The 26,998-nt window shown below is 32.2% G+C and overlaps 2 protein-coding genes and 1 long non-coding RNA gene across 3 annotated transcripts; 1 reads left to right on the forward strand and 2 right to left on the reverse strand.

The window, feature by feature from the left end:
- Positions 1 to 1,745: 1,745 nt before the first annotated feature.
- LOC100779823 (uncharacterized) lies at positions 1,746 to 6,099 on the reverse strand. Its single transcript, XM_003548816.5, has 9 exons — positions 5,763 to 6,099; positions 5,292 to 5,604; positions 4,377 to 5,179; positions 4,098 to 4,265; positions 3,958 to 4,012; positions 3,470 to 3,618; positions 2,850 to 2,939; positions 2,240 to 2,368; positions 1,746 to 2,136 (listed from the first exon to the last, which is right to left on the reverse strand). Exons 1-9 carry the CDS (start codon positions 5,811 to 5,813, stop codon positions 2,056 to 2,058), a joined length of 1,839 nt encoding a protein of 612 aa, XP_003548864.1. The 5' UTR covers positions 5,814 to 6,099; the 3' UTR covers positions 1,746 to 2,055.
- Positions 6,100 to 20,744: 14,645 nt separating this feature from the next.
- ALDH3F2 (aldehyde dehydrogenase family 3 member F2) lies at positions 20,745 to 24,788 on the forward strand. The gene is made up of 10 exons (XM_003547907.5): positions 20,745 to 21,092; positions 21,268 to 21,336; positions 21,792 to 21,888; positions 22,213 to 22,419; positions 22,902 to 23,026; positions 23,120 to 23,224; positions 23,611 to 23,783; positions 23,864 to 23,954; positions 24,048 to 24,197; positions 24,293 to 24,788. The coding sequence occupies exons 1-10, from the start codon at positions 20,760 to 20,762 to the stop codon at positions 24,533 to 24,535; spliced, it is 1,593 nt and encodes a 530-aa protein (XP_003547955.2). The 5' UTR covers positions 20,745 to 20,759; the 3' UTR covers positions 24,536 to 24,788.
- LOC106796580 (uncharacterized) lies at positions 23,657 to 26,100 on the reverse strand. The gene is made up of 3 exons (XR_001385576.2): positions 25,975 to 26,100; positions 25,505 to 25,898; positions 23,657 to 23,794 (listed from the first exon to the last, which is right to left on the reverse strand). It is a non-coding gene; the product is annotated as an uncharacterized lncRNA (long non-coding RNA).
- Between the last annotated feature and the right edge of the window lie 898 nt (positions 26,101 to 26,998).

Here is a 26,998-nt window from a genome sequence, read left to right on the forward strand (position 1 = left end):
TATTGGATGTTGATCGCCATGTGTTGTGCGTTTATTGGACGTTAATTTCATGCAATTAATTAATGTCAACCTCCAATAAAATTGCAACATGTGGCGATCAACTTCTAATAAAAATGCGACACATGGCAATCAAGGTAAGCAATTAGCCATCAACGTCCAATTTCTGGGTTGCAGACTGAAATAATGGGATAACAAAAAACTGGAGGACTAAATTCGTAAATTAAATTATATGGAGACCAATATCAAATTCTGAGACAAATAGGAGGACCAAATTTATAATTTTATCTTTAATATATTTGGTTTGCCCTATATAAAAAAAAATATTGTACAATAAGGTTAAGTAAGATTGTTATTATATGCCATAAAATACCTAATCCATGAAAAATATATTGTATTTGCATTTTCTGAATAGTTTAGACCCTTTCAAAGGGATGTTAATTAATTAGTAAATAAAATAATAAAGAAAGAAAGAAATTGAGAATATCAAATGAAGCAAAGGTTAAAAAATAACATAAATTACAAACACAAATAATAATAGAAAAGGAATCGTGTGTTTTGTCAGAGATGTCTTAGAAGAAGTATCCTCCAAACAATTAACTATTGGGAAACAAGAAAATAGGAATAATAGGATAAAAAGGAAAAACATATACTCTTTGTCTTGACAGACAACCATGCTTTTTCAGGGGGCTTCCTCAGGGTTCTTCAATTTGATAACCAATCAAAGACCAAGCTTTTTTTTTTTTCTCGTTCCACTCGATAATTTTGATAATGTGGTTTTGGTAGGGTTCTCTTCTCGTCATTGCTTCCATGGTTTACTCCATAAATTTGTGCTGAATGAATAGAATTCAGTTTCTAAGATGAAGCTTAAACTTCTGAAGATTTTATTTTTAATTTTTCACTTGTTCTAATGGGATATGCAGTTGCATAAAATTGCTGTGAAATCATCCTAATTTTAGTGCTTTGGAGCTGTGTTATCTTCATTCTGTATTCATTAGCTTCTCCAATCTTATCCCTTCTGTATATTAGATGCCGACATACCCGTTCAATATTACTATTTCGAAAAGGAATAAAGCATAATCTTCTGTAACTTAGTCACCTCTACATTTCTCTGAGGTCACTATCAACTAGCATAGGATCTCCCAACTGAAATCCGAGGAAAAGGGTTTGAGATTGTTTAATTTGTTCCTAACCGATGCAAACCATGTAGTTGCTGCTGGTAATCTTAAAAATGCAATGTCATACTATGCAATGAATTGCTACAAACTGAAGTACTTGCTGATTGGATATTGATAACATTGACTGGCCTTAATGGTGCCCTCAATTTCACCATAGTAAATAAGGTTTTATTTTTTATGAAATTCTTGTTCAAGAGCTTTTCTTTGAGCTTTTATCTATTCCGACAAATCAACCAGGATAGTTTTTTTAAAGCGGTGAAAGGGGAGAGAAGGTTGAAAAAATTATAGTAATAAATCAATGGCTGAAAAAATGTGAGGTTCAGTCCTCCAAATTCAACAAAACAGTTTATAAAAAAAATAAAGACTCTAGACTGCCCGTGGAAAACTGCCACAATATAAGGTGGCATCTTAGACCCTATATATTAAATTGAGAGAGAGAGAGAGAGACTTTAAAATTGTTGGAAACCATTCCATGGTTATTTATTGATTTATTGATGATTATTCCTACTTGGGGACGTCAGTTGCATATATATATATATATAAAAAAAACTATTACATCAAAATGGGAAATAAGAAAAATAAACAATAACCATTCCGTTTTATCAAAGAACAAAAAACAATAACCAGTTCCCATTGCACAGCAGCCATATTATACATTATATATCTACTATGAAGCCTTTTCATTTTCTATCTATATGTACACTTTGAATTCTGACTTTCGATCCACAACACATTAACATAAATTAATGGCTGGTATAACTCCTATTTTTGGCTGGCATAAGAATGCTATCCTAAAATCCTTAACATTCGAACTTCGACGCCATTTCTGTTGTTAAATACCCCATCTCGGGCATACAGGGTAGATGCCTTTCTTTTATCTTCATCTCTTTTCATTCTCATTTTCTAAAAACTTCCTCACGCAACTATTATTGGTCTCAAAGATGAGTGGAATGCCTAAAATCTGCATGGAATTCATTTATCACATTGTTATGTTCTCAAGGTAAAGAACAAAATTGCAGCATTATAATGTAAAAGTCTTTAAAATAGAGAGGCAAGACAGTTACCTCGATCAAACTACCAGCACTAAGACCCCGCACTTGTCCTGTAGCAATTTCTTTTCCATTCAAGAAGATACATCTCTTGCCAAGATTTTTAATAATGAAAGAACCATCTGCTTCCAACTTTATTACAGCCTATCAGATAAAAAGTAATTCATAGTTCATAAGTGGAGGAAATTTGAAATTTGAAATGTAAAAGAATTAGAAAATTTCTCAATTTTCTCCATGAACAAATATTATTCTATTCCTTGCTCAATATTGGGCTTGTGCATAAGAAAAATGATAAAGATCTAGACATCATCATAATACTATTTAGTTAAATTACCTAAAGATTCATAAGAACACCATCACATTCCAAATAGATTAATAACATCTTTTTAAAAATTTGTTATTTGTCTTGCTCCAGAAATATACCAATCCTTTACTAGTGATTTTGTTACTAGTAAGGACAAAGATCATTTCATGTTTTTTTTCAAACAATGATAACAAAAAGCCTTCACAATTCCCCCCCGCTCCCCTGGAAAAATAAATATATGAAATTGCAAGGGCATCTATATCATTAGCAAAATCAACCATGCACGTGAATTTTGCACCCAAAACGTCTTAGAAATCTTACCTGTCTTCTAGATATTCTGGTAGCCACTTGCCCTTCTTTCCCCAAGTCAATATCAACATGTACATCATTTGTTGCTCTACCAAGTATAACCTGTGAAATACAAAGAGCGTATTTTATATTTAGTAAGGCACAAACTACTGGAACAGTATCAATTAGGCAAATCAGTATTTTATATTTAGTAAGGCACACTCAAAGGGCATATCAATAAATGTATTACAGTTCACCCTACTAAGGATCAACAATTTTTCAGAGATGCAGAAACCACTGCAGAATCTGATGATTTTACACAAAACTAAATTAAAACGATGGTAGCCGCAAAAGGCATGAACAACTAACAGTCGCAAGACCACTTAAAGCTAGTCTGTTTCTATTTTGTTTCCCATATTACCAGAGTCAAAACATTAATGGTTATGCAATGATAATTGGTCCATAATTGTGCAAGACAGAAAATCATACTGTGTTAATAACAATAGCATGCAAACATTCCTTAAAAGGTATCAAACATATTTAAAAGAAAAATTCACAACATTCATGAGTGACATGCGAGGAAGAAAATATAGGGAAAGATTCATTCTTCCATATTTTAAAGGAAAATAAGAACTCAAAATTCAAAATTGCACCTTGCTTGTTTTAATGTATTTCTCAAGGATGCGCCCATACACTACGGCAAATGCACCCTGGGATGAAATTGCTCTTCCCATAGAGGACTGAGCACTTTGCTCCAATCTCATTATAGTCCTCTTACTTTCATCAAGTTGATATCGCAAGACTGTAACAAAATACTATAATATTAGAAGACAACCATCATTAAAATACCTAGACATTGGTAATCAATTTTCATTTTTATTTAAAAATTCAAACAATCAAATTTTGAACTAAAATTAAAATCCTTGTGGTTTGCTGTGTTATGACTGGGTTGGAAGGTTCTAGACTTCTAGTCAATGAAACAACCCCTCCAATTACAGTTCTAAAGTTTTGTAGAATTAGCCCTCCCTAGATCCCACATGGGGGGTAGGGAACCTTGTGCAAGAGGCTGCCCTTTTCAAATTAAAAACATTAAATAGAAGTATGATATTTTTGTTTTATCTTATCTAGTCAGATGATTTACCTTCTCTACTAGCATTTGTCTCTTGATCCATTGGAGATAAATCCATTTCAAGAATCTGAGTAGGCAACATCGAGAATATGAGAGATAACTTAACTAAATATGGGGAATTATTACCATTCAATGCAACACATTATACTTACCATTTCCTCAACATCAGAAAAGTTAGGAAGTTCATCATCATTATCATTATCGTCGCCATCTTCAATATCACCTCCTTCATGATCAAGAGATAACGGTTTTGCTTCTGATTTAGATAAAGCCTTATGTTCCTCAGCTTTTGCATGTACAGAAGATGGAGCATTTGTTTCCTGTTTATAAGATACAACCTCAATGAAATTTTCTTAATAAAAGTAAAATCATAAATTAGTTGCCTAACAAATTTTCCAGTTATTAAGCATCCTGGAAACAACACATTCTACCTCTTGTTTCAGATGTCCATCTGAGGCAGGCATCACAGTTGCACGAACTAATCTGCTATGTCTTGAGTTGATGTTGACATTGACATTGTTATTCTGTCTAGAAACTGCAGATATCGAGTTTCTCCCTGGATTTTCACTTTTCAGTCCAAGAACAAGAGGTCGGTGGCTTGAATTCACATTAGGCACCAACCCCTGCCGAACTGTTTGCAAAGCTGCAGAAGACTGAGAAAGAACAACTTCTTTCTCCAGGCTTCCATCCGACTCATTTCTTTTTTTATTATTTATGATAGACTCCAAACAACCCAACTCTTCAACAATTGGTTGGAATTTTAGAGGCACCAACTCAGGAACTAAAATGGGTATATCTGTAGTGTCATTGCTCGGGATGTCAGTGTCCTCGGTGTTAAGAACACAGATCATAAAACCCTCACTTTGTTCAGCATGAGGAGTTTGCACAGCACCAGATGATCCAGCATTGTTTCCAGACTCAGAAACACAATGTTGATCAGCACAACCGCCACCTAATGGCTCACGGCCATCATCATCACCCTGAACATCACAGGGAGAACTCAACAGAAGCGAATCGACATTATCATAACTAGGCTTATCCTTATCCGCAGCCAGCACCTCCTTCCTAACTAGATCCATAAAGACAACCTCATCCTCATTTGCCAAGTTGAAGAGACATTTCAAATCGTTCTTGGCATCATCTCTCAACACAGCATTAGGAGCATTTAATCTCAGCACACCATTGCCACACTCGCCTTTCAAATTCACTCTCCCTTCCAAACCGTGACTTTTACCTTCAACATTAACAGGCATATCAGGCAAAGAAAAACCTCAATCGTTTTCTACATAGGAATATCACTAACTGAATTATTCATAGCATCACTGTTTAAATTGAACTATCCTTACCATCACACCCTTCAGTCGCGTTCTTTGCATCGGAACCCGCCACACCGTGCCGGCACCGGCGCAGTCTTTTCTGCATTGCAGAATAATGCTTCCGAATGCTTTCAGAGTTCCTCTTCTTCCCACCACCACCTTCGCCGGTCCCCGTGCCTCCCCCGTACTTTGTCAGCTCCAAATTCGCCATCGCAGCTCTCGCCGCGGCGGAAACGTCCGGGTCGTACAGCAGCGCCTGCCACCGATCCCGCAATTCGGTAACGGAAAACCGCCGCGAGAACCGAACCGCTCCTTTCGCCAGCGATTCCAACGACGCTCCGCCCTTCACAACAACACAATCAACCAGAACGCAAGTAAGAAACAAAAAAAAAAAAACATCTTAATTTCGCAAAATTTAAGGTCCCAGAAAAAACACACAATTGAGTAGTGGAAATTGAAGAGTAGAAAAGCAAGAGGGTAGGGTTTGTGAAAATTGAGTACCTCAATGGCGTTTTTTAGGAGAAAATCGTCTTGGGGAAGCCAGGGTTCCATAGCTACGAAGAATGGGGTGAAGAGTTTCGAGAGAGAAAGAGAAAAGAGGGAGTGAAGAGTTAAAGTTTTCTCTTCTCTGTTTGAGAGTGAAATTGGGATACAATAATAATGTAAAGAGAGAAGTGAGAAGCAACGGAAAGAGCGCGCGGGGGTTTCACAGCCTCGTGAGCATCGTCTCCTTTCTTACGACATATTCGCACAAATGATTCCCTCCCACCTCTCCTGGTATTGCTGCACTGTCATAGCAGTTGAGTCACCAGCAAAACGGATATGTATAACGCTTCTTCTTCCTTTTTTTTTTTTTTTCCTTATGTGCATTAAATTAAAGTATTTTTAAAATTATTATCTCTCTCTCCTCATTTAAGAAGTTTTCAAATATTTGAATTGTTTGGCTTGGTCTAAAAAGTAGTAAAATAAATATTTTGACTTTTTTTCTTCTTATGGCTATATTGAATTACATTAAAATAATTTAAAATATTTATAATAGTTATTGTCATAGGAGTATTTTAGAAGAGAGAAAGAAATATTAATCACAATAGTATTTTGGAAAAATACATAAATTTAGGATAAATTTATTATTGTTAATTAAATTAATTATTTTTCTTAATATGATGAATTAGCTAATTGAGTCTTATAAATAAAAATAAAGATGGTATTACATAAAGTAAATATTATTTTAATACAACCATTGAATATTATTTAAATTATAAAAACAGTAGAATAAAATTCAAATATATTAATACTTGATTTTATTGTCTTCAAACAACTATTTAGTTTTTATTTTCAAAAATTAATATATATATATATATATATATATATATATATATATATATATATATATATATATATATATTGGGATAATTAATTACTTTTTGAGTGTATGTGTGTGAGCATGCATTTGCAGCATGTGTATTTAAGGGTGTCAAAAGGGGTTAGTCTGAATTATCCGAGTTGACTTATCATGAATTGAGAGTTAAATGGGTGAGTTAATCCAACTTACCTTTAAGTAAATTATGAAAATACTAACCTAAATTTGGTCATCATGGGTTGGTGGGTTGGTGAATTATGTGGATTGGCTAACCAAATTGTTAAAAAAAATTAAATAGAAATTTTTTAAAATGTTTTTTATCATTCTTTCTTAAAAAAATTGAATTTTTTTCCATTAAAGGATGATTTAAAAACAAATACAACTAATAGGGAAATGTCTTAAATGATCATTCGAGCATCTAATATTATCATTAAAGGAACCATTCAAATGTTTGAAATACATATCATTGAAAAGTCTTAAAAGACCATAATCAACAATATTAAAGTCTTAAAATTAAAAATATCATTAACATTCTATTATATTTTAGTAAACATTATTACTTTTTTTAGTTAAATGAGTTAAACAAATCAACCAGCTCAAATCCATCTGGCTTATGGATCAAGTAAGTTGGGTTGAATTTTTGGCTAGTATTGTAGGAATTTAAATTTTTTAGCCCGATCCAAACCTATGACGAGTTGAGTTGACACACCGAGTTCATAACATTTCTAAGTGCACTCTCTATATCTATCTAGATAGATATAATTAATTAATAATCAAAATTTTCCTTTTTTTCTTAAAAAAGAAAATAAATAACAAATATTTGAGAGGATCGTCTTGTAATAACTTTTTCCATTGTATATAATTTTTTAATCATAGTAAAATTATTGATGACTAATTTTCGCTGGAAAATCTCGCTGGTTACCTTTATTGGGTCTCCTCTTTTAAGTATATCTTTTTCATCCACGGGGACTGAATCTAAGATCTTGCTTAAGGTGATCAAACATGTTAGCTATTTATTTGTATATAATACTTCATTTTCTCTTTCAAAATTAATATATTTAATGAAACTAATACTTTAAAATGAATTCAATAATATTAATAAACTATTTCATGTCATAAAAAAGTTGAATAAATTTATTCTGATTAACATTTACAATTCAGTTTTGCTAAAGTATTATTTAGTTTCTATTAAAATTTGAATATAGTAATATTATTACACTTTTTGCTTAATGTTTCATTTTTCCTTTCTAAATCAATATGTTTTTAATTATGCATTAACATTGTAAAAAGCTTTATAAAGTTATCCGATTATAATTCATTGTGTATGATAAGTTGGTAGACTTTAAAAATAATGGTTAAATTACTTATTTGGTCCCTATAATTTCATGATTCTTACTTTTTTTAGTCCTTATAATTTGAAAGTGATTTTTTTAGTCCCTATAGTTTATATTTTAATTTTCTTTTAGTCCATGTAGTTTTGAAAGCGGTCTTTTTAGTCTCTAGAATTAAAATGTAAACTATAGGGACTAAAAAGACTACATTCAAACTATAGGGACTAAAAAAGTAAGAACCATGAAATTATAGGGACCAAATGAGTAATTTAACCTAAAATAATTATCTTAAAGTAATTCAAACAATTATTTGTGATTGGATGATAATGTAAAACTATTTTATACTATCAGTATATAGGTGTTAAACTCTAAATAATAATAGGATTTATTATTTTTTTTTGTACTTTTTGATTTTAGTCTCTAACTAAATTTTTATTGGCAAAAAGTTTCCAAATTTTTTCTTTACTAACACTTTTAGTTTTTATCGTCAAATAATAATGTTAATGGTAATGAAATAGTGATATTAAAATTTCAATAACTTATCACATCATAAAAGAGAATATATCACAATAGTCATGAGTATAAGTAACTTTCTAGTAAACTATATTATTTTATCTCTCATCAATTCTTCTCAAAGAATTTCATAATTTTAACCTAAGCACCCAAAAGTTGAGATAATTGTTTGCCAAAAATAATGTCTTGCCTCAAATCATTTTATTTATAGAGACCTTTCCTTCATAAATGCATCGTAATCTCATTAAAATTATAATTTTTATATTGGGATTGTGAAAAGTTAAACCACAAAATTATAATTATAAGTTCAATTATAATTTTAATGAGAGTGGTGATAACACAAGTATTAAGGTAATACTTAATTAATTTTATTAATATAATATTTATATAAGTATACTGTTATTTTTCTTATATAATATTACTTATTATATTTATTAAATATATTTTATTTATTGAATTTAATAAATATAATGATAATGTATGTATCTTATATGTATAGTTGTTTAATATAATTTATATATATATATATATATATATATATATGTGTATATTAAGAAATTATTATTAAATAAAAAATAATTATAAAAAAATTATTGCATACTTATATATATGTATATTTAAAAATTTATTTTCATATTATTTTTAAGAATAATTTATAAAATATAATTTAAAATATAAAAATTTAAATATATGTAATATAAAATACATACATAACAGTAAAATTTATTTCATGATTTCTATTTCACTGAATTGAATTTGGTTTAAAATTATAATTTTATATTTGAATTGTGAAAAAAAAATCGAAGCACAACATTAAAATTATAAATTGAATTCCAATTTTAACGGTAGTGGTGATAGCAAAAATATCAAGATAGTACTTAGTTAATTTCATTAATATAATATTTATAAAAAGGTATTACATATAATTGAGTAAATTGTAGTTGCACCATGTGTTTTTTTTAATTGCGCTCAATACTCCTCAGTTAATGTTCCTCGGTTACGGTCATTAACTGCAGCAAGGGGCTAAAAAGAAATGTCAACAGAAAAGTATCAGGTGCAATTTGCTTAAAACATGTAATTTGCTCTATTATTTAACAAAACTCATCGTTATTAGTCTTACTAATTTTATGTTGAACACTTTGGTCATAGTGATCTTACTAGTATTGATATTACTGGAACTGATTTTCCTGTATTCAACATTGTTGGAAGACAAGATTAACGGGCTAATATTGTCACTAAAAAAATGTTATTCTCATTACCCACATGGGTGGATTCTTATGTAATTCCAAAAGTATCCTTCGCACGAAAATATGATTATGCTGTAGATTTGTATGACAAAATCTTGTTTCCATTACACACTTGTGGCTGAACAAAAAACAATAAAAATATGATTTTGTTGTATAGTGTAAAATGGAGTCGTGTTTCTGTTGTTTTATTTTATTTTTTCATTCCCATGTGTGCAACGAAAACACGATTCTATTGTACAATGTATAATAACAAAATCGTATTTTTGTTGTTGGCTCAACATCCCCAATACCAAAACAACAACCACAGACACCACAAACTTGATCACCATCCCAAATCCATTAACAATCACAAAGCCAACAAACAAATTCAAAACACCTCACCCCCAAAACCATAAACCCCTCAACAAAACATACAACAAAATACAAAACGATAAACCAAAGGTAAGGGGAACTGCTCAATCTTGACGGGCAAGGTGTGTGCGGTGCTACTTGGGTCTCTCGATGGGGGCAAGGTGGTTGACATGGCATCAAGACTAGTCCTGATATTTTGTGGGTCCCAGGTGAAACAAGAGATAAAGGGCCCCTTATGTATGAGTATTTTAAAATTACAATGTGTTGTATAAAAAAGAAAGAAGATAAACATGTGATTTCAATAAATAAAAAATGATACATCTTATTACATTTTGTGAATAAGGTTTCAATAAAACTTTAAAAAATGTATTACATTTTTTTTCTTCAATAAACTCCCATATCTTTGTATCATAGACAAAATATTTTCTCTAAAATTGTCGCATCTCCTATCATTTACAAAACAAACACAAATTATCATAAAAAAATGGTTTCTTCTAGCATTTTGAGATGCAAAATCATTAATGATAACATCAATGTTCTCCAATATATCCTTCTTGTAACATTGATGATCTTAAGTAAGTTTTTATTAACTTAAGCTTTGAAAACTTCTTTAAGCTAATGTGACAATCAAAGGCATAGTTAATAAAATTTTGTAAGCGATTGAAACATTTGAATAACAATCTATAGCTTTGATAAATTCAAGAATTTCAATAGCTAACGTTAAGTCATTAGGCAAAATCATTTTCCACACTTTCAATTCAGAAAAAAATCATATAAATCAACATATAATACATTGTCATGAGAATATGTAGAGTGAACTTTAGCACAACATTATCTTAATTCAATATCATTTAATGATTTTAACTTCTTTGAGTTAAACAAAAATCCAAAAATATTTTCAAATATTTTGAATTGCCCAAATTTGTTCTGTAAAGAAATAATACACATGTCTGCAACAACTAAAAAGTAATTAACTCTAAAGGACTCATCAACTGATTAAATTTCTTCATCTTAATTATTCTCATCAAATTGTTTCTTCCTAATAACACAATGTTTTGTTGGAATGATAGACTCTACATTCATATTAGTTGCAATATCTTTAGTAACATTCATACTAGATGTGAAACCTTCATATCTATACTTTAAAAAAAAACAATACATATTCTAATTGTTTTATGGTAGTGTCAATACACATAGACTTGATTGTAATTTTTTACTCACCATCTTAATAAAAAATAAAATGTCATACCAAATAATCATATCAAGCAAAAACTCAAAACTCTTAATTGCATTAGTCAAACTCTCTACTTCACTTTTTTATTTAGCATCATCACAAGATTTTTCTAATCCCAACAAAGATAATCTTATTTGGGGGGTCTAAAATCTAATAGCTTTGATATTTTTAATTCGACTCTCCCACCAAGTATTAACCCAAGAACATTGTCATGCAAAATTTTCCATCTTTTTGGAGAACTCAAAAATAATGAACATATGCATTGAACAATTCAAAAAAAAGTAACAACTTTAACAAAGGAATAAGCCTTATCTCTAACAGAAAGATTGAGACTAGGACAAGCACAAGACATATATAATGCTTTAGGATTTATTTCAAAAAATTGCCTTTGAACTGCTTGGTGTTTTTCTTTCATATTAGAACCATGATCATAACCCTTACCCTTCACATCATCAATTTTTATTTTATTATTTGACATATTTATACATTGTATTAGAGTCATCTGTTCTTCATGAATGGTATCAAGTGTAAAGTTAAGAATTACTGAAAAATATTTTTCCTTTTTAATGATCTTTATAATGGAACTTCTAACACTGACAAAAAGTGAGATAAATTTATTTTGAATTTTATGTCTGAGATAACCATAGTGAATTTCATGATTTTGAATGCATCTAACATGATCTTGCATTATCAAATCAAATTCTACAATTATTTTAATCAATCTCAAAAAATTACCATTGCTATCTGAAATACAACAAATCACACTAAAATGGGGGGTTAAATAATGTGTTAGTTAAAATATAAAATCTTTTTGAAATGGAACATGTTATAATAAATAAGTCTATAAACCCTCGTCCAATGACAAAAGGTGATTGTCGTCCAGTGAGATGTAAAACTTGTCTTTTACTAAAAACCTTGTGTGCAAAGTGTGACAGAAATGAACAATGAAATACTTTAATAAGCTAATGAAGAACACTAAAAATACTTCATTTTATACTGGTTCACTCAACCTGAGCTATGTCTAATTTTCATTTACCAACCAGAAAAGGATTCCACTAATCAACCTTGATTACAACAAGTATTCTTTCCAACCCGTTTTGACTTACAAATATTCTCAAGATCACTCCTGACACAACCCTTGAACTCCCCCCGAATCTAAGAGCACCTAAGTATTGTTTGGTCACTAAGTCACTCCTGGCTTTCACAAACAAAAGTTTGATACAAAATCAAAGATTATTTACAACACTCAGAGAGTGAATTTACAATAAGGTTCGTATCTTTCAGTAATACTTTGTATACAACAAAGGATGGACTCTCTTAGGCTCAATGTGTTTCTAAATAGTTGTTCTTTCTCTCATTTTTTGAATCAATACTCTTGTCCTTCTATGTACATTCATCTTCTTTCTTCAATCTTTGATGTCATATTTATAGGTAGAGAGACACTTATAATTATGGAGAGTATCTTCGAATTTGAATGTTATGACTGTTGTGTAGATTGATCTTTCTTTCCTGAATTAAGTGAATACTATGTATTTCTGTCTGATAAGATCAAGATTTTCCATATTTATCATTCATAACTCAATATGATCGTTAACCATATAAAAGGAAATAAATGATAGTTTCGCAGATATGTTCCTTTTAACCAAAATCATATAAAATTGGAATAAATAGATAATTCAAATAAATACGTATTGCTCTCATTGTTTGGATGCATTGGACAAGTGCTTCATGCTTCTAGTAATGGATAGGTCTCTCCTTGTGTTGCTTCCAGTCATCAAACCTGTTGATTTACATGCAATAGCGTAATTAACATAAATATATATCTTTGTTTTCATCAAAACAATAAGAGATGTCTTGGTCGTCCATTGATGGATCGTCTAGTGTTTAACAATTTCCCTTTTTATGATGACAATCTATATAAATTTTAAGTAATGAATATAGCAAGTATATATCAGAATAATTGTAGCATGAATGACAATACATCAGAATGCTATGTTTGGTGGCTGTCAGCTCCCCCTAAGTCTAATATGTATGTGCATGAATGGATGCAATTGTAGACACATGATATATTTATCATTTTTATTATTATTTCTAACTTCAAAACATGTGATACCAGGTAGGCATGTAGAATTGCTCATGTGCCCTTCTATCATTCTTAACTTCTTAAAAATGCTTAAATACTTTTTTAGTCCTTACAATTTAGTATTTTTTTTATTTTTCATCCTTGTAAAATTATTTTTTTATTTTTAATCCTTATAAATTGTGTTTTAAGGATTAAAAAAACATAATTTATAAGGGCTAAAAATTAAAATACAAATATGTAAGGACGAAAAATAAAAAGCGCTAAATTGCAAGGATTAAAAACATATTTTAACCTTTTCAAAATATTTTGACAAAATGTTACAAACTCACTTTAGGAATCGAATTTTAAGTTTGAATTGTGAAAAAAAAAACTATTGTTGAAGCTTGACTAATATATTTAAAATGAGTTGAATTTAAAGTTTGAGGTTGATTTTATTAAAACCTGAATTTACTTATTTACGATTTGGTTATTTTTTTTCTTCTATAAGTTTTTTAAATGGAATTTTTTTAATATTTTAACATTCAGTAAAAACTTTTATGCTAAAAAGTAAAATAATCTAATAATCAAACCAAGTTTCATGTATTAAGTCAATAAAAAAATATTAAAAATCATGCCCAAAAATTGAATATAAATAATATTTTGGAAGGATTAATTTGTGATGAATTAAATAAGTAAGGAGATTATTTTAAAAATTTTAAAAGTTAGGGGATCAATTTTTAGAAAAAAAAATTAAGGGACATATTGTATATCTAATATAAAAATCTTCATTCATACGGATTGGGTTCAAACCTATATGTCGGTTTAAATAAAGTAATTAGTTATTGCGACAGCTTCCCAGCTAATTCTATTTGCAATAATGCATGTAAAATTAATCTCACGCTAATAGAATCATACTGATGAAAGGGAAGAAATCCCCTGCGTGCTATAGCTAGAGTTGGTAGTTGCTATATGGTCCAGACATCCTTCTAGTTCCAGTCTTAATTGCAATTAATTTAATGTTAGGTTATGAAGTGCATGATTGAATTAAAATTTACAACCTTAAGTTTGTAAAATATATAACAAGTCTCATTTCTCTCGAACTGAAATTAAGGTAAAATTTATTCTCAAACATATTTTTAAAGGGTAATTAAATATGAATTCAATTGCAAATTAATTTTACTCGTATTTTTGGAACCTTTACATGGAAAATCAAAACACACCCAAAGTGAACTAATATTAGCAGTATTGAAGAGTAAATTTTTTTTAGGAACTATATTGTCTTAGACTTTTCTTTTTCTTTATCTCATGAGATCTTCTCAATTCATTACTAGAATTTATAGATTTAACATCGTCCGATTATCATTGGTTTTTTAAAAAATCGATGTTAAGAAGAGCATGGTGACATTTTTGTAAATAAGTCGAGATAGTTAATATTGATTTTAAAACCAATGTTAACCTCAAGTAGTTAACATCGATTTTGACAAAACCCATGTTAACCTCAAATAGTTAACATCAGTTTTTTAAAAATCGATGTTAACCTCATATAGTTAACATTAATTTTTTAAAAATCAATGTTAAGTATCTGAGGTTAACATCGGTTTTGTCAAAACCGATATTAACCACTTGAGGTTAATAGTAGTTATTTTAAAAAAAAAACCGATTTTGTTCATAAATTAAAAACCCGAATTAATTTTGGCCCCTGCGCGCTCAAACCCTCTTGTCCTTTCTCCCATTTCGTTCCTTCTTTCTTTCTCTTTCCTCCCAACTGCGTTGTCGCGATTGAAGCTAGCATTGTTGCTGAAGCTGCAACTACCGCAAACGAGTTCGTCTCTGCCGCGATTGAAGCTGCAACTACCGCAAACGAGTTCGTCTCCTTTCTCCTTACACAAATATTGTTTTGTTTGAGTTAAATGCGACAAACATCAATACGTGTCTATTACAACTCCTAACCCCTCACCATCCTTTTCTTTCTCTCATACATACCCCTCCGTTTTCATTTGTATTCTCAGCCTTGTTAGATTCTGTTTGTGGTTTTTCCCAATTCCAAAGTAGTACAAGTTCGTCGTCAGCCCTTTTATAGGTAAGCTTTACTGTTCACCCTTTTCACTTGACACTGCTTATAATTATTGGTTTGCTTATGTTTACACATAGGATTGTTAATCATTCATTTGAGTTTCATCTATTAATTACACCTCTGTATGCATTGTTAAATTTTATAATTTTAGTTGTTTTTTTAATGAAATTTCTTTGAATCTGATAGTGTGATTTTTATCTGTTGTGGTCTGAATTGGGTGGTCTCAATGAACAATTATTGGTTGCAAAAGAGGCATCTTGTGTGGCGGGTACCTTTTTCTTTAATTTGTGGTTGTAAAGGGCGTGGTGGCAGTTTTGGTGTTTCTGTGACACGAAGGCTGACACTCCTTTCTCATATTGGTATTTTCTATATTGTTTTTTGTGTAGCTTTGTTTTAAAATGCAACAACAGCTCACAATTATAGGCTCTGATTTTGTGATATTGTTATTTCTTGAAGGTTGCTCTGAATAATTTTGCAGGGTAGTATTATTGTTTGTTCCTGTTCAATTTCAGGTATTTATTTAAACTTTTAAATTTTGATTATAAATGCAGTATAGTAGTTGATTTTCTTGATTTTTTTTACTAATAATAACAAATATAGAGACAAGGTTGATTATGTTTGCATCATTGGCAACCTAACAAGGACAATCTTCTATGAACCCCACACTTAGCCACTGACTTAGCAAATACAGAGATTGAGTTGATTATGCCTAGACCATCAAAAACTTAACAAGGAAACCTCTCTCTGTACCCTAGACCTAGTCCCCCTAAGATCACACACCATAATGAATTCGACAAAGAAGCAACAAGCTCATTATGTTTGCACCTTCGACAACTAGGACACTATTCTTCTTGTCTGACAAACACCTCAAGGAAACCCTTGAGAAACAACTTGCTGACATTCACTCTCAGTAGTGGGAATAGAAACTCACTTAAGTTATAGCCCTATCTCTTTCTCACTTTAGACACACATCAATGATCCAAGTTATAAGCACCTAGCTTTTTTTTTTTAGGCATGGATACTAAAACTGTTGTTGACCTTTTCTACTTTGTGTCTACTCCACTTTTCTCTTAGGAAGAGACTTTTATTTATAATATCTAGTAAGATATGGGCTTAGGAAATTTAGAAGATAGATTTAGTTAAAAAAATATCCTAACTTGAAAATCTGCTTGTTGGATGACGCTGTTTGCGAAAAATACGGCATTAGCAAGGAGAAGTGAGTCCAATTTTGTCAGAGCCGCAGAGACCCCTAGTGAAAGGTATGCACTTTGTCGTTTTAATTGTTTTGAAGAAAAAATTCCCTTATTATAATACATTGTAATTATTAGTTTCATTAATGTTCAATTTTTGCAGGATGTGCGGAAAAAAGGCACAGGCCATCTAGAAGCAAAACACTGCCCCTCATGTGTTGTCTCGTGGGGGTTATGAATATTTAGAACAGAAGCTGATGGTTGAGAAGACAAAGAAAAAACTGGAGGAAACTGCTCAATCTGGAAGCACTGAGGCTGTGATTGATCCTTCATCTCCCATCAGATGACACATGAAGTGGAAGATGGCCCGCACCAAGAAAACTGAGCAAATGACATATGCGGCAACAAAGGAAATTGCTGAGAAGATTGTAAGTCACTTTCAATTAATAATTGTAATTATTTATGTTTATTCTGTTAATGACTAAACAAATATATGTGTTTTGTACAGGATTCGTTGGAGGAGCAGGCGTCACAGGGTTCTTTTGTCCCCCATGGACGTCAGGATGTCCTAACTACTACCATTGGGCAACCAGAACACCTTGGTCGTGTGCGTGCTGCTGGAGCCGGTGTGACCATCAAGCAATACTTTGGATCGACTCCACAGACCTCCCGCACTTCTTCCTCTATGGCTCCCAAAGAACTAGAGCAATTGACTCAACAAATCAGGGACCAACTGGAGGAGTCGAATACAGAAAAAGTGACTCGGCAGCTGATGTTATCCTTCAGCCAGATGCAGTCCCAATTTCAGTCACAGATGCAATCACAAGGACTTGCACTGCCTCCGAAGCCTGAGGTTGGTCCCTCAGCTGCTCGTGTCAACACAGAGGAGAGTTGTGTTGATCCCTCAGGGAACGATCCAGACATGGGTGATTCAAACAAATACGAGTTGTACATCGAAGAAAATCCTCCTCGCCTGGTTTCCCTAGGAAGAGTTTATAAAGGATCCACAACCGTTCACAACATTCCTTTGTTGCATGATCAAGTGAAGGTCGGTGTTGAGGAGGTTAAAGATGCAGATGCTCTCGTTCTTGTACCTACTGACGAGGTTAACTTAGTGGGGAACTCACTTAACACCTTCCTTGCTTGGCCGACACATCTCGTTAAGTGTTTATCAAAACATGTATTTTACAGTCATTAAATGCTTCTTTTTCAAATTTATGTGTTCACTGTGATTGAATTATGTTAACTAACTATGTTGGATAAACATGGAGCTGTAGGACCAGCAAAACCTGCAGATAGGCTGCATCATGAGGTCGATGATCCCCTGTATCTGATGACATTGACCATCCCACAACTTTTTTGAAGCCATTGCAGGTTATGTGGGACGTTACCGTGTTCGAGGTGTTTAATGAAGACTTCCCCTTATACATAAAGCATGAAGATCTATCTGAAATAGCACACGGTGGTCAATGTCTCAGCATCTCTGTTATACAATTGTGGATTCTGTAAGTCAATTTTGATTATTGTTAATTACCTAAGTTATTGTTTTAAATTCATACATTATTTACTTTGTGTTAACAACAATAGGTATTTGACTGAGACAAGTATGCGAGCGGGGAATTTCAATGTGTATGGATTCCTCGAGCCACAGTCCATCCAGAGATATGAACAATCATAATTTGAATTAGAAAGTTACATGAAGAACTGGATGCAGAATTTAAAACGGGATGTCTACCTAGGAGCCTACCTGAATGGGTAAGTATAATTGAACAAATCAATTTAAATAATGTATAATACTACAATAACCTATATTAGTCTCCACTGCAATGCACACTGGCAAATGGTGGTCATTTTGCTTAAGGAAAATCTTGTTGTATGGTTTTGTTCCTTGCATAATAGGCTAGACAATTACCTAAAAGGAATCATTAACATGCCAGTGTTGTTTTCCAATACATTTGCATTAACATTAGTCAGCAACATCAATATTTTAATGTTCCTTGTATTCAACAGTGCTTTGAAAGGATTGGACGATACTTCACAACCTAAATTCAAGGCTGGTGCTAGGTGGATTGTTGTTAAAGTAAGTGATTTAAAGAAAGCTTCTACTTATATATATTTTATGTATGTGTACACTAATTTGTAGTTAACGTTTAATATCTAAATTTCATTATGTATTTAGTGTAATAGACAAAAAGGAAGCACAAAGTGTGGCTATTACGTGATACACTGGATGTCCACTATAATCTTGGGAAGTTTCAGGAATAATTGGGAAACGGTAATTGTTTATTTCAAACAAATTTGATTTTCTTATGATTGGTATTACATTATTAACTTATGTTTTATTTTATCATCCCATATTTTAATGATGTTAGGCCATTGGAAGCAGAGAGATTGAAGGCGCTTCGCATCCAGTGGACACAGTATTATCTCAAAGTTAGAAATCAAACTTAGGATGTTAGGGAACTTTGTAATTTTAGTTTACTTAATTAGTTTACTAGCTTCCTTTACATTTTGTACACTTGATGTTTCCTTTTAACATTGAATATTCTTTATTGAGATAGTTATTAATAAATTATTTATTGATAGTTATCAATTGTAAAAAATCGATTGACAGTTTACTAGCTAGCTTTCTACTAAAAACTGTTTCAAAGCAGAATGCAAATGATATATGTTGTGTTGTGTGGTCTGATTTGAAAATTTTGCAGGTTAATTTTTGGGTTTATTGAAAAAACAGACAGTCTATTAAAGAAAATTCCTAATAACAATATCGATTTTTTTAAAATACCGATGTTAATATACACAAACAACATCAATTTTTGGAAAAACCGATGCTAACATTTTGGAAAAATCGATGTTGTTTGTGTATATTAACATCGGATTTCTAAAAAAATTGATGTTAACTTATATGCTAACATCAGTTTTTGTTAAAAACCGATGTTAACTTCCAAATACGTTAACATCGATTTTCTATAAAAATCGATGTTAACATTTGAAAGTTAACATCGGTTTTTTTTTTTTTAAAAAAAACTGATGTTAATGTATAAGTTAACATCAGTTTTACATTAAACCGATGTTAACATTGGCAGTTAACATCGGTTTTAAACTAAAACCGATGTTAACGGCCAACCCTGTTATGAACATTGATACCTTTTTTTGGTGTAATTCTCATTATATAACATCGGTTATTTAAATAACCGATGTTGTCAATTTTATGTTAACATCGATTTAAAAAAAATCGATGTTAATGTAATACTTTCAACATCTCTTAATAACCGATGTTGAAAGTCATAAATAATCGATATAAAAAACATATTTTCTAGTAGTGATTGAGAAATCTCTTGATGATATATATATTTCAGTTTGAAAATGTTTGGTGACAAAGTCATTGAATGAATAATGTTTGGTGACAAAGTCATTGAATGAATAAGTAATCGTCCTTAAAACGAACTATTTAATGTGCATTATCAGCCAATATATAATAAAATATTTTATATTTTTTCCTATATGAAAAAAGTATTTATGGATTGCTTCATATCATCATGTTGCCTAATTGTAACTTAACTGCAATCTTATAAATAGGTCAACTTTGGTCAAAGTCATTTAATATATATATAATATTTCCCTCAGTTAATACTTTATAGAAATTCTTCTTCACTTAGTGTCTAACCTTTTTCAATCAATCCTTACATCAACAGAAAAGAGCAGCACCACATCAAGAGACGAGGTCTAATAGTCAATTCAGATCTAAGCCAGGACACACCCAAAGGAATTATTTGACTTTTGTTGTTACCATAGACTCTCAACAATACAATTAAAGTTCCGCTTGTTTTAAATTCGTATGATTACAAATTTAAAATTTGTTAAACACGAACTCATCAACACATTAGACAAACAATAAATGAAGACAACACACACAATGAGGTGTAGAAATTTTGTGATCATTAAGCGCGTCTAATTGTGCGTTACCACGTCGAAGTGACTTGATAGGTTTGAGTACATACAATAATCACTCTTCTTCCGAAGCCAAAGCTTGTGTTTTCCACCCACCAATAGCTTTTCAGTTTCAACGTGAATTTATTACTACTAGACAACCAAGCAGTAGTTATGTTAGATAACCCCAACCAACTTTGCATTTAATGAGACCACCGCACTATAAATATTCATGTCCACATGAGTGGGAAGGTAGCGTTGAGGAAAATAAAAAAGAGAAAGAAAATAATCAATACGACAACTTTGCAATTTTGGTGGTAGACCAAGGTAGGTCAATTGCCATGGACATTGGTGGTGAAGTGGAAGAGACCGTGAGAGAGTTGAGGCAATACTTCAAAACTGGAAAAACCAAGAGTGTGACATGGAGGAAAAACCAGCTCACAGCTCTCTTAGACCTTGTTCATGAGAATGAAGATGCTATATTTAAGGCCCTCCATCAAGATCTTGGGAAGCACCCTGTTGAGGCTTACCGTGATGAGGTTAATTATCATCAAACAGCACTAAAATTTTGTAGTTTTAATTAGCCGAAACATAGTCACAAGTTGATTTGCTTTATATACACTTTACACCATATAGCTTGTTTGAATTTTTTGTTTTTATTTTACCCTTTAACTTGTATTGCTTGATCCTTGACTAGTTGTTTGCTTTTCTTAGGTTGGAGGGGTAGAAAAATCCGCCAGCAATGCTTTGAGCTGCGTTGAGAAATGGATGGCCCCTAAAAAGGCAGATTATTCTATTTCCCTTTTGTCTTATTAATTTCTCCCTTTCATTTTAAGTACTTTCCTTTTTTGTGTGTGCTTAATTTGACAATAACATATGATCTGAAGTCTGAACATCACTTTTATCATCGAAAGCTCTAAATCAGAATTGTATGGTATTAAGGTATTAGAATTTTTTGTACTAGAAGTAAATATAATGTTGCATAAAGGATTATGGTCGTTATATATATATATATATATATATATATATATATATATATATATATGTTTGAATTGGTTGCTTATGTTTCATTACTTCACTAATGTATTTAGATCCTTTCATTTTGACTAACCCGTATAATGATTCATTAACCATAGTTCTTGTTCTATTCACTCTTTTTCAGCTGCTTCTTCAACAATTTTCTTGTCATGATTTGTGTCTGCTGTTAACCTTTTTCTGTGTTGGGGCTATTATTGCAGAGTGATATCCCTTTTCTTTTCTTCCCAGCTAAAGGAGAAGTGTTGTCAGAACCACTTGGTGTGGTTCTCATATTTTCTTCTTGGAACTTCCCAATCAGTGAGTCTAAAAATTTTCTATTCAACCCATGTTGTTATGTTTACTTGTTAGTTACTGTTAGGTTTCAGAATTATTCATGAATCTGTTTCCTAGAGACTTTTTCATGTACATCTCTTCTTTTTTATTGCAAAATCTTGACAAATAATATTTTAGTTTTTTTTTTTAAGTCATTGTATGTTTATGGAATTAGCAGTGACCAAAGGTTAAGGTACTGTTATTTATCTCATAAGAATTTTGTGTAACACCAGTACCAGACCGAATTTTGTCATACTTTGGGGTTTTAAAATTATCACAAAATGTTAATTTATTTACACTATTATGCAGTACTGACATTGGATCCAATAATTGGGGCAATATCTGCTGGAAATGTTGTAGTCATAAAACCTTCAGAGCAATCTCCAGCAAGCTCTTCTTTTCTTGCCACTACCATTCCTCGCTACTTGGACTCTAATGCCATCAAGGTGATTGAGGGAGGACCAGATGTCTGTGAACAACTACTGCTACAAAAATGGGACAAAATATTCTTCACTGGTATTATATTCTATACCAAGCAATGTCATCTTGCAAAATTGTGGTATATATATAATGTATACATATATTTATTGTGTATATCAAAATTAATACATGTCTGGGGGAACATTTGCAAACTTGATCTTGGATGAACTTAGACTTGTCAAAATTGACTTTTGCTAAAAGTGAGTTTTAATTTAAGTGATTTTATATTCAGAATATTTTATCTCCAAAAGTTTTCAGTCAAACCTAACCTGAATATTCAACTCAACCCAACATCAAAGTAAGTTATGCCTTTTTGTAATTTGTAGTGTTTGGACTTGTGTTTGAGACATTCAAACCAAATCCAAAAATAACATTCATTCGATTAGCTAAACACCATTTCCTGTTACTTTGTGGTTTGTTTATCATCTCATTTAAGAATAAGATATAATCCTATAAAGACAACTACAAACTGAATTGTGGTTCTAGAATTATTTCTCCATGGTGTATGAAATTTTCAGGAAGTCCACGTGTGGCAAGCGTAGTCATGTCTGCTGCTGCAAAGAATTTAACTCCCGTTACTCTAGAGTTGGGTGGAAAATGCCCTGCCATTCTTGATTCCCTTCCAAATCCTTTAGAGTTTAAGGTAGTTCACATGAGTTATTAATGTTATGCTTGCCACATTCAATTTCAAGGTCTAATTCAGCTTTCTTTTCTTTGTACATTTGTGGGCATCAAGTTGGCAGTAAAAAGAATTGTAGGAGGAAAGTGGGGACCTTGCAGTGGTCAAGCTTGCATAGCAATAGACTATTTGCTTGTTGAGAAGAAGTTCTCATATGCTCTGGTATTCATTACAATCACCAGCCGCTTTTTATGATAAAATTTTATTTTGAATAAATGATTATTTTGGTCCTGAATATGTAAACTAGTTATAATTTAGTTCCTGAAATATAATTCTTTGCTTTAGTTACTGAATGTGAAAAAACTGTAACAATTACGTCCTATCGGTGAGAGTATTTTTTTATTAAGTTATAATACTCAAAGATCAATTTGTCATTTAGTTATAAACTTAAAGGATCAATTTGTCTGTCACACTTTTTACATATTCAAGACTAAATTACAATTTTCATTCTTTCATACTAAATAGTCATCCATTTATACACATTTGAGAACCAAAATGTTCATTTACCCTTTTACTTTTCTAATAGTAAGTTGTTGGTTCTCTTCTAGATAGAATTACTAAAGAAGATCATTAGAAGATTTTATGGTGAAAATCCAGTGGAGTCAAAGGTAATTTCAAGAATATTAAACAAGCAGCACTTTGAAAGATTATGCAATCTTCTCAAAGACCCTCTTGTTGCGGCTTCCATCGTTCATGGTGGTTCAGTTGACGAAGAAAACTTGTAAGTTCTGCCTGCAGGGAAATAGAAGTGGTTAGTTAAGTTTATTTGCTTAACTCAGCCATATCTAACAATCTTTTCAGGTTCATTGAGCCAACAATTTTGTTAGATCCTCCGTTAGATTCTCAGATAATGTCAGAAGAGATATTTGGCCCACTGCTTCCTATAATCACTGTGAGAATCTACAATCCCATTTTATGTTTTGAATTCTCACCTATATTGTGTCATTGTCTCATTCAACTCTTGTTGCACTTGGCATCTGTGCAGATGGATAAAATTCAGGAAAGTATTGAATTTATCAATGCAAAGCCAAAACCTCTTGCCATCTATGCCTTCACCAAAGATGAAACTTTCAAGAGAAATATTCTATCAGAAACATCCTCAGGAAGTGTCGTATTTAACGACACAATGGTTCAAGTACTGCTTTTATCTTCCTCGTCTTCCCTAACTTAACTTTCTTTTAATCAAGTATAATGTAAAGAAATATAGTAACACTTTCATTCTATGTGCAGTTTTTATGTGATACACTACCATTTGGAGGTGTTGGCCAGAGTGGTTTTGGAAGGTACCATGGGAAGTACTCTTTTGACACTTTCAGCCATGAAAAAGCTGTAATGCATAGAAAGCTGTTCCTTGAAATTGAGCCAAGGTACCCTCCTTGGAGTAAGTTCAAGCTCGAGTTTATCAGATTGGCATACAGGCTGAACTACTTTGGACTATTACTGCACATGCTGGGCTTGAAAAGATACAAGTAGATAAATACCTCAGCACAGTGTTCATCTATTCCTCAAATACACGTTGATTAAAAAAGAATTAAGCTTTATTGTGACTGAATATGAGTTGTAGGAAAATAGGAGAAAGGGTCCTTATTTGCAGAAGTTGCACATGTGGTGAACTTTAACTTGGCGTTGTAATAAACGAACCTTTGTATCTCTTATTTTTCTTGCTAGTAATAGGATGTTTTTACTTCTAATGTCCAACAGACCAGACAATGTCAAACATTTTTAACTTCACTTTCACCTGCATTTGTCCACCCGTGTGGCTGAACCATGAATAAAGTGCCTACAGACGTAAATAATTAATTCAAATAGCACGAGCATGAAAAACGTGAATGTTGGCGGGATAAGGATGCCTATGACTAACAGTTGATAGTATAGAGAAAATTTTGCAAAAAAATCAAGGAGGCTAAGCACTTCCTCTTATCCATATTCAAAACCGTTCCTCTGTAACTAGTCAGGGTTAGCCCAACGATGAGTGGAGCCTAAAACAAACATTAAAAAAAAAATCATGCTTTAAATGAGAGAGCTACATATGTTAGGCCTTTTTTACAAACACATGTGGCATTTTGTTAATTTATGTGGCTTTTTCTACTTTATAAAGACTAATAGCAAATGCTTTTTTTTTGTAGGCCTAAAGTTTAAGCTTTAGTTGCCTTTATCCTTGAGTCAACCCTGGCTAGAGCTAAGGAACATGTGGTTTTTATTATTTTTCAAGTCAGACATTGGCGTGCAGAGACGTCCCAGTGATTTCCTAGTCGGATGTGATGGGGTAGACTATCTGCAAAGACTCTGACACTTAAGTCAGATGTAATTGGTAATTTTGCAGATTGGGAAGGTTGCAAAATCCACAATCCATGGCCATCAATTTCCCTTCAACCATCCAAATTTATAATAAATGCATCAATGATGTTCCCTTATGCTTCCTAACACTAATATATGATTTACCATTGTTTGCGTTAGCATATCCTTTCTTATTTGTCTGTGTCTGTGATGATCACGATATCTGTTGTTGTGGGAGCTGATGGCTGAAGTCTCATCATCTCCAGGAACACTTCCCAGTCTTCAGTCAATGTGTGTTATTGTGGATAGTCTCTTTCCATGAACCTTGAAGAAAGAGGAAATTACCATCGAAAGGGAAACGTCCAGCTTACTTACGCACCTGTTGTGGACATTGCTCCATTGTTAGAGAAATGAGATGCTTTAGAGTTCAAACTTCCATTAAGCACTTTTGGGCCGACATTGACAGTGGATCTTGGCTACGAAGCACGGGGACACCTGCTAGGTGGTGTCCCCTGTTTCCGGTACTGCACGGGGATGATGGTGGCCTATGCGCACGTCCCTAACGTCCAAAATTAAAAACAAAAACATATAAAAGAGGAAGAAGAGAATCAACAGAAAAATTAGGGATTCCTTACTTCTCTCTTTCACTCTGTCTCCTCGAGTCCTTGTTGGGCAGCCACCACCAGAGAATCAAACAGGTACGATCTCTTTTTCCTCTACCAGCCCCTCTATTTCCTTTGCCATTCTCTTAATCATTGCAAAAAATCAACGAGTGTTGCTAGGTGCACCCAACATTATTGCTGGTGCACCTAGCATCACTTAAAAATGCTAGAAATGCCCCTCCAATGTTTCATTGTGTGGATCAAGTTGATTCGTGGAAAGATTCCTGCAGATCAACTTGATCTTTGTAACACAAGCGGACCAAACGCGAATCAAGTTGATCCGTGAGTTTTTCACGGATCAACTTGATTCGCGATTTTTCCACGGATCAACTTGATCCGTAAGTATTACACGGATCAACTTGATTCACGAGTTTTCCACGGATCAACTTGATCCGCAGGAGACTGAATTTTTTAAAAAAGTTTAACTTTATTGAAACTTAATTTTAAATGACATTTGTAATATTAGTTTAACATTTCTAATTTACTTACTTCCATTCATAATATGTCAATGAATTTCGAATGAATTTGGTATAAATTTTGGATCAAGTAATTTAAACATAATTGACAAAAAAACACTTGTCACGACCCACCATTGGCCATGACCGGCGCACAAACTATGACTTCCCTAGTCTGGCCAGCCTATTTTATACACAACAACCTGTAAAATAACACACACACACACACACTATATATATATATATATATATATATATATATATATATATATATATATATATATATATATATATATAGACAAATCCATATACATATATTTCATTCCATCTATTTAATTACAAAGTTGATTATAAATACTAATCATCAAGTTTCTCAAAATATCATAAGCACATCTTCATCATGTCTATAAGAGAGAATCATTTAAATTTCAAAATACAGGAATTCTCTCTAAATCTCTTATTACCCTGGCCCCTATAGCTGCATTATACTAGAGTTACAACCAAAAATATCCATCAGACACAATGGGGACCTACCAAAAAGA

The sequence above is a fragment of the Glycine max genome, chromosome 16 (genome assembly GCF_000004515.6).
Source record: "Glycine max cultivar Williams 82 chromosome 16, Glycine_max_v4.0, whole genome shotgun sequence".
NCBI lineage: Eukaryota > Viridiplantae > Streptophyta > Magnoliopsida > Fabales > Fabaceae > Glycine > Glycine max.

Coding starts and splice junctions, on each gene's coding strand:
- LOC100779823 (XM_003548816.5), bottom strand. CDS start 5,813: ATGGAACCCTGGCTTCCCCAAGACGATTTTCTCCTAAAAAACGCCATT. Junction 5,180..5,291: donor CGCGACTGAAGGGTGTGATG/GTAAGGATAGTT, acceptor TTAATGTTGAAG/GTAAAAGTCACGGTTTGGAA. Junction 4,266..4,376: donor ATGGACATCTGAAACAAGAG/GTAGAATGTGTT, acceptor TCTTATAAACAG/GAAACAAATGCTCCATCTTC.
- ALDH3F2 (XM_003547907.5), top strand. CDS start 20,760: ATGAGACCACCGCACTATAAATATTCATGTCCACATGAGTGGGAAGGT. Junction 21,889..22,212: donor TTCTTGGAACTTCCCAATCA/GTGAGTCTAAAA, acceptor ACTATTATGCAG/TACTGACATTGGATCCAATA. Junction 23,784..23,863: donor TCAGTTGACGAAGAAAACTT/GTAAGTTCTGCC, acceptor CAATCTTTTCAG/GTTCATTGAGCCAACAATTT.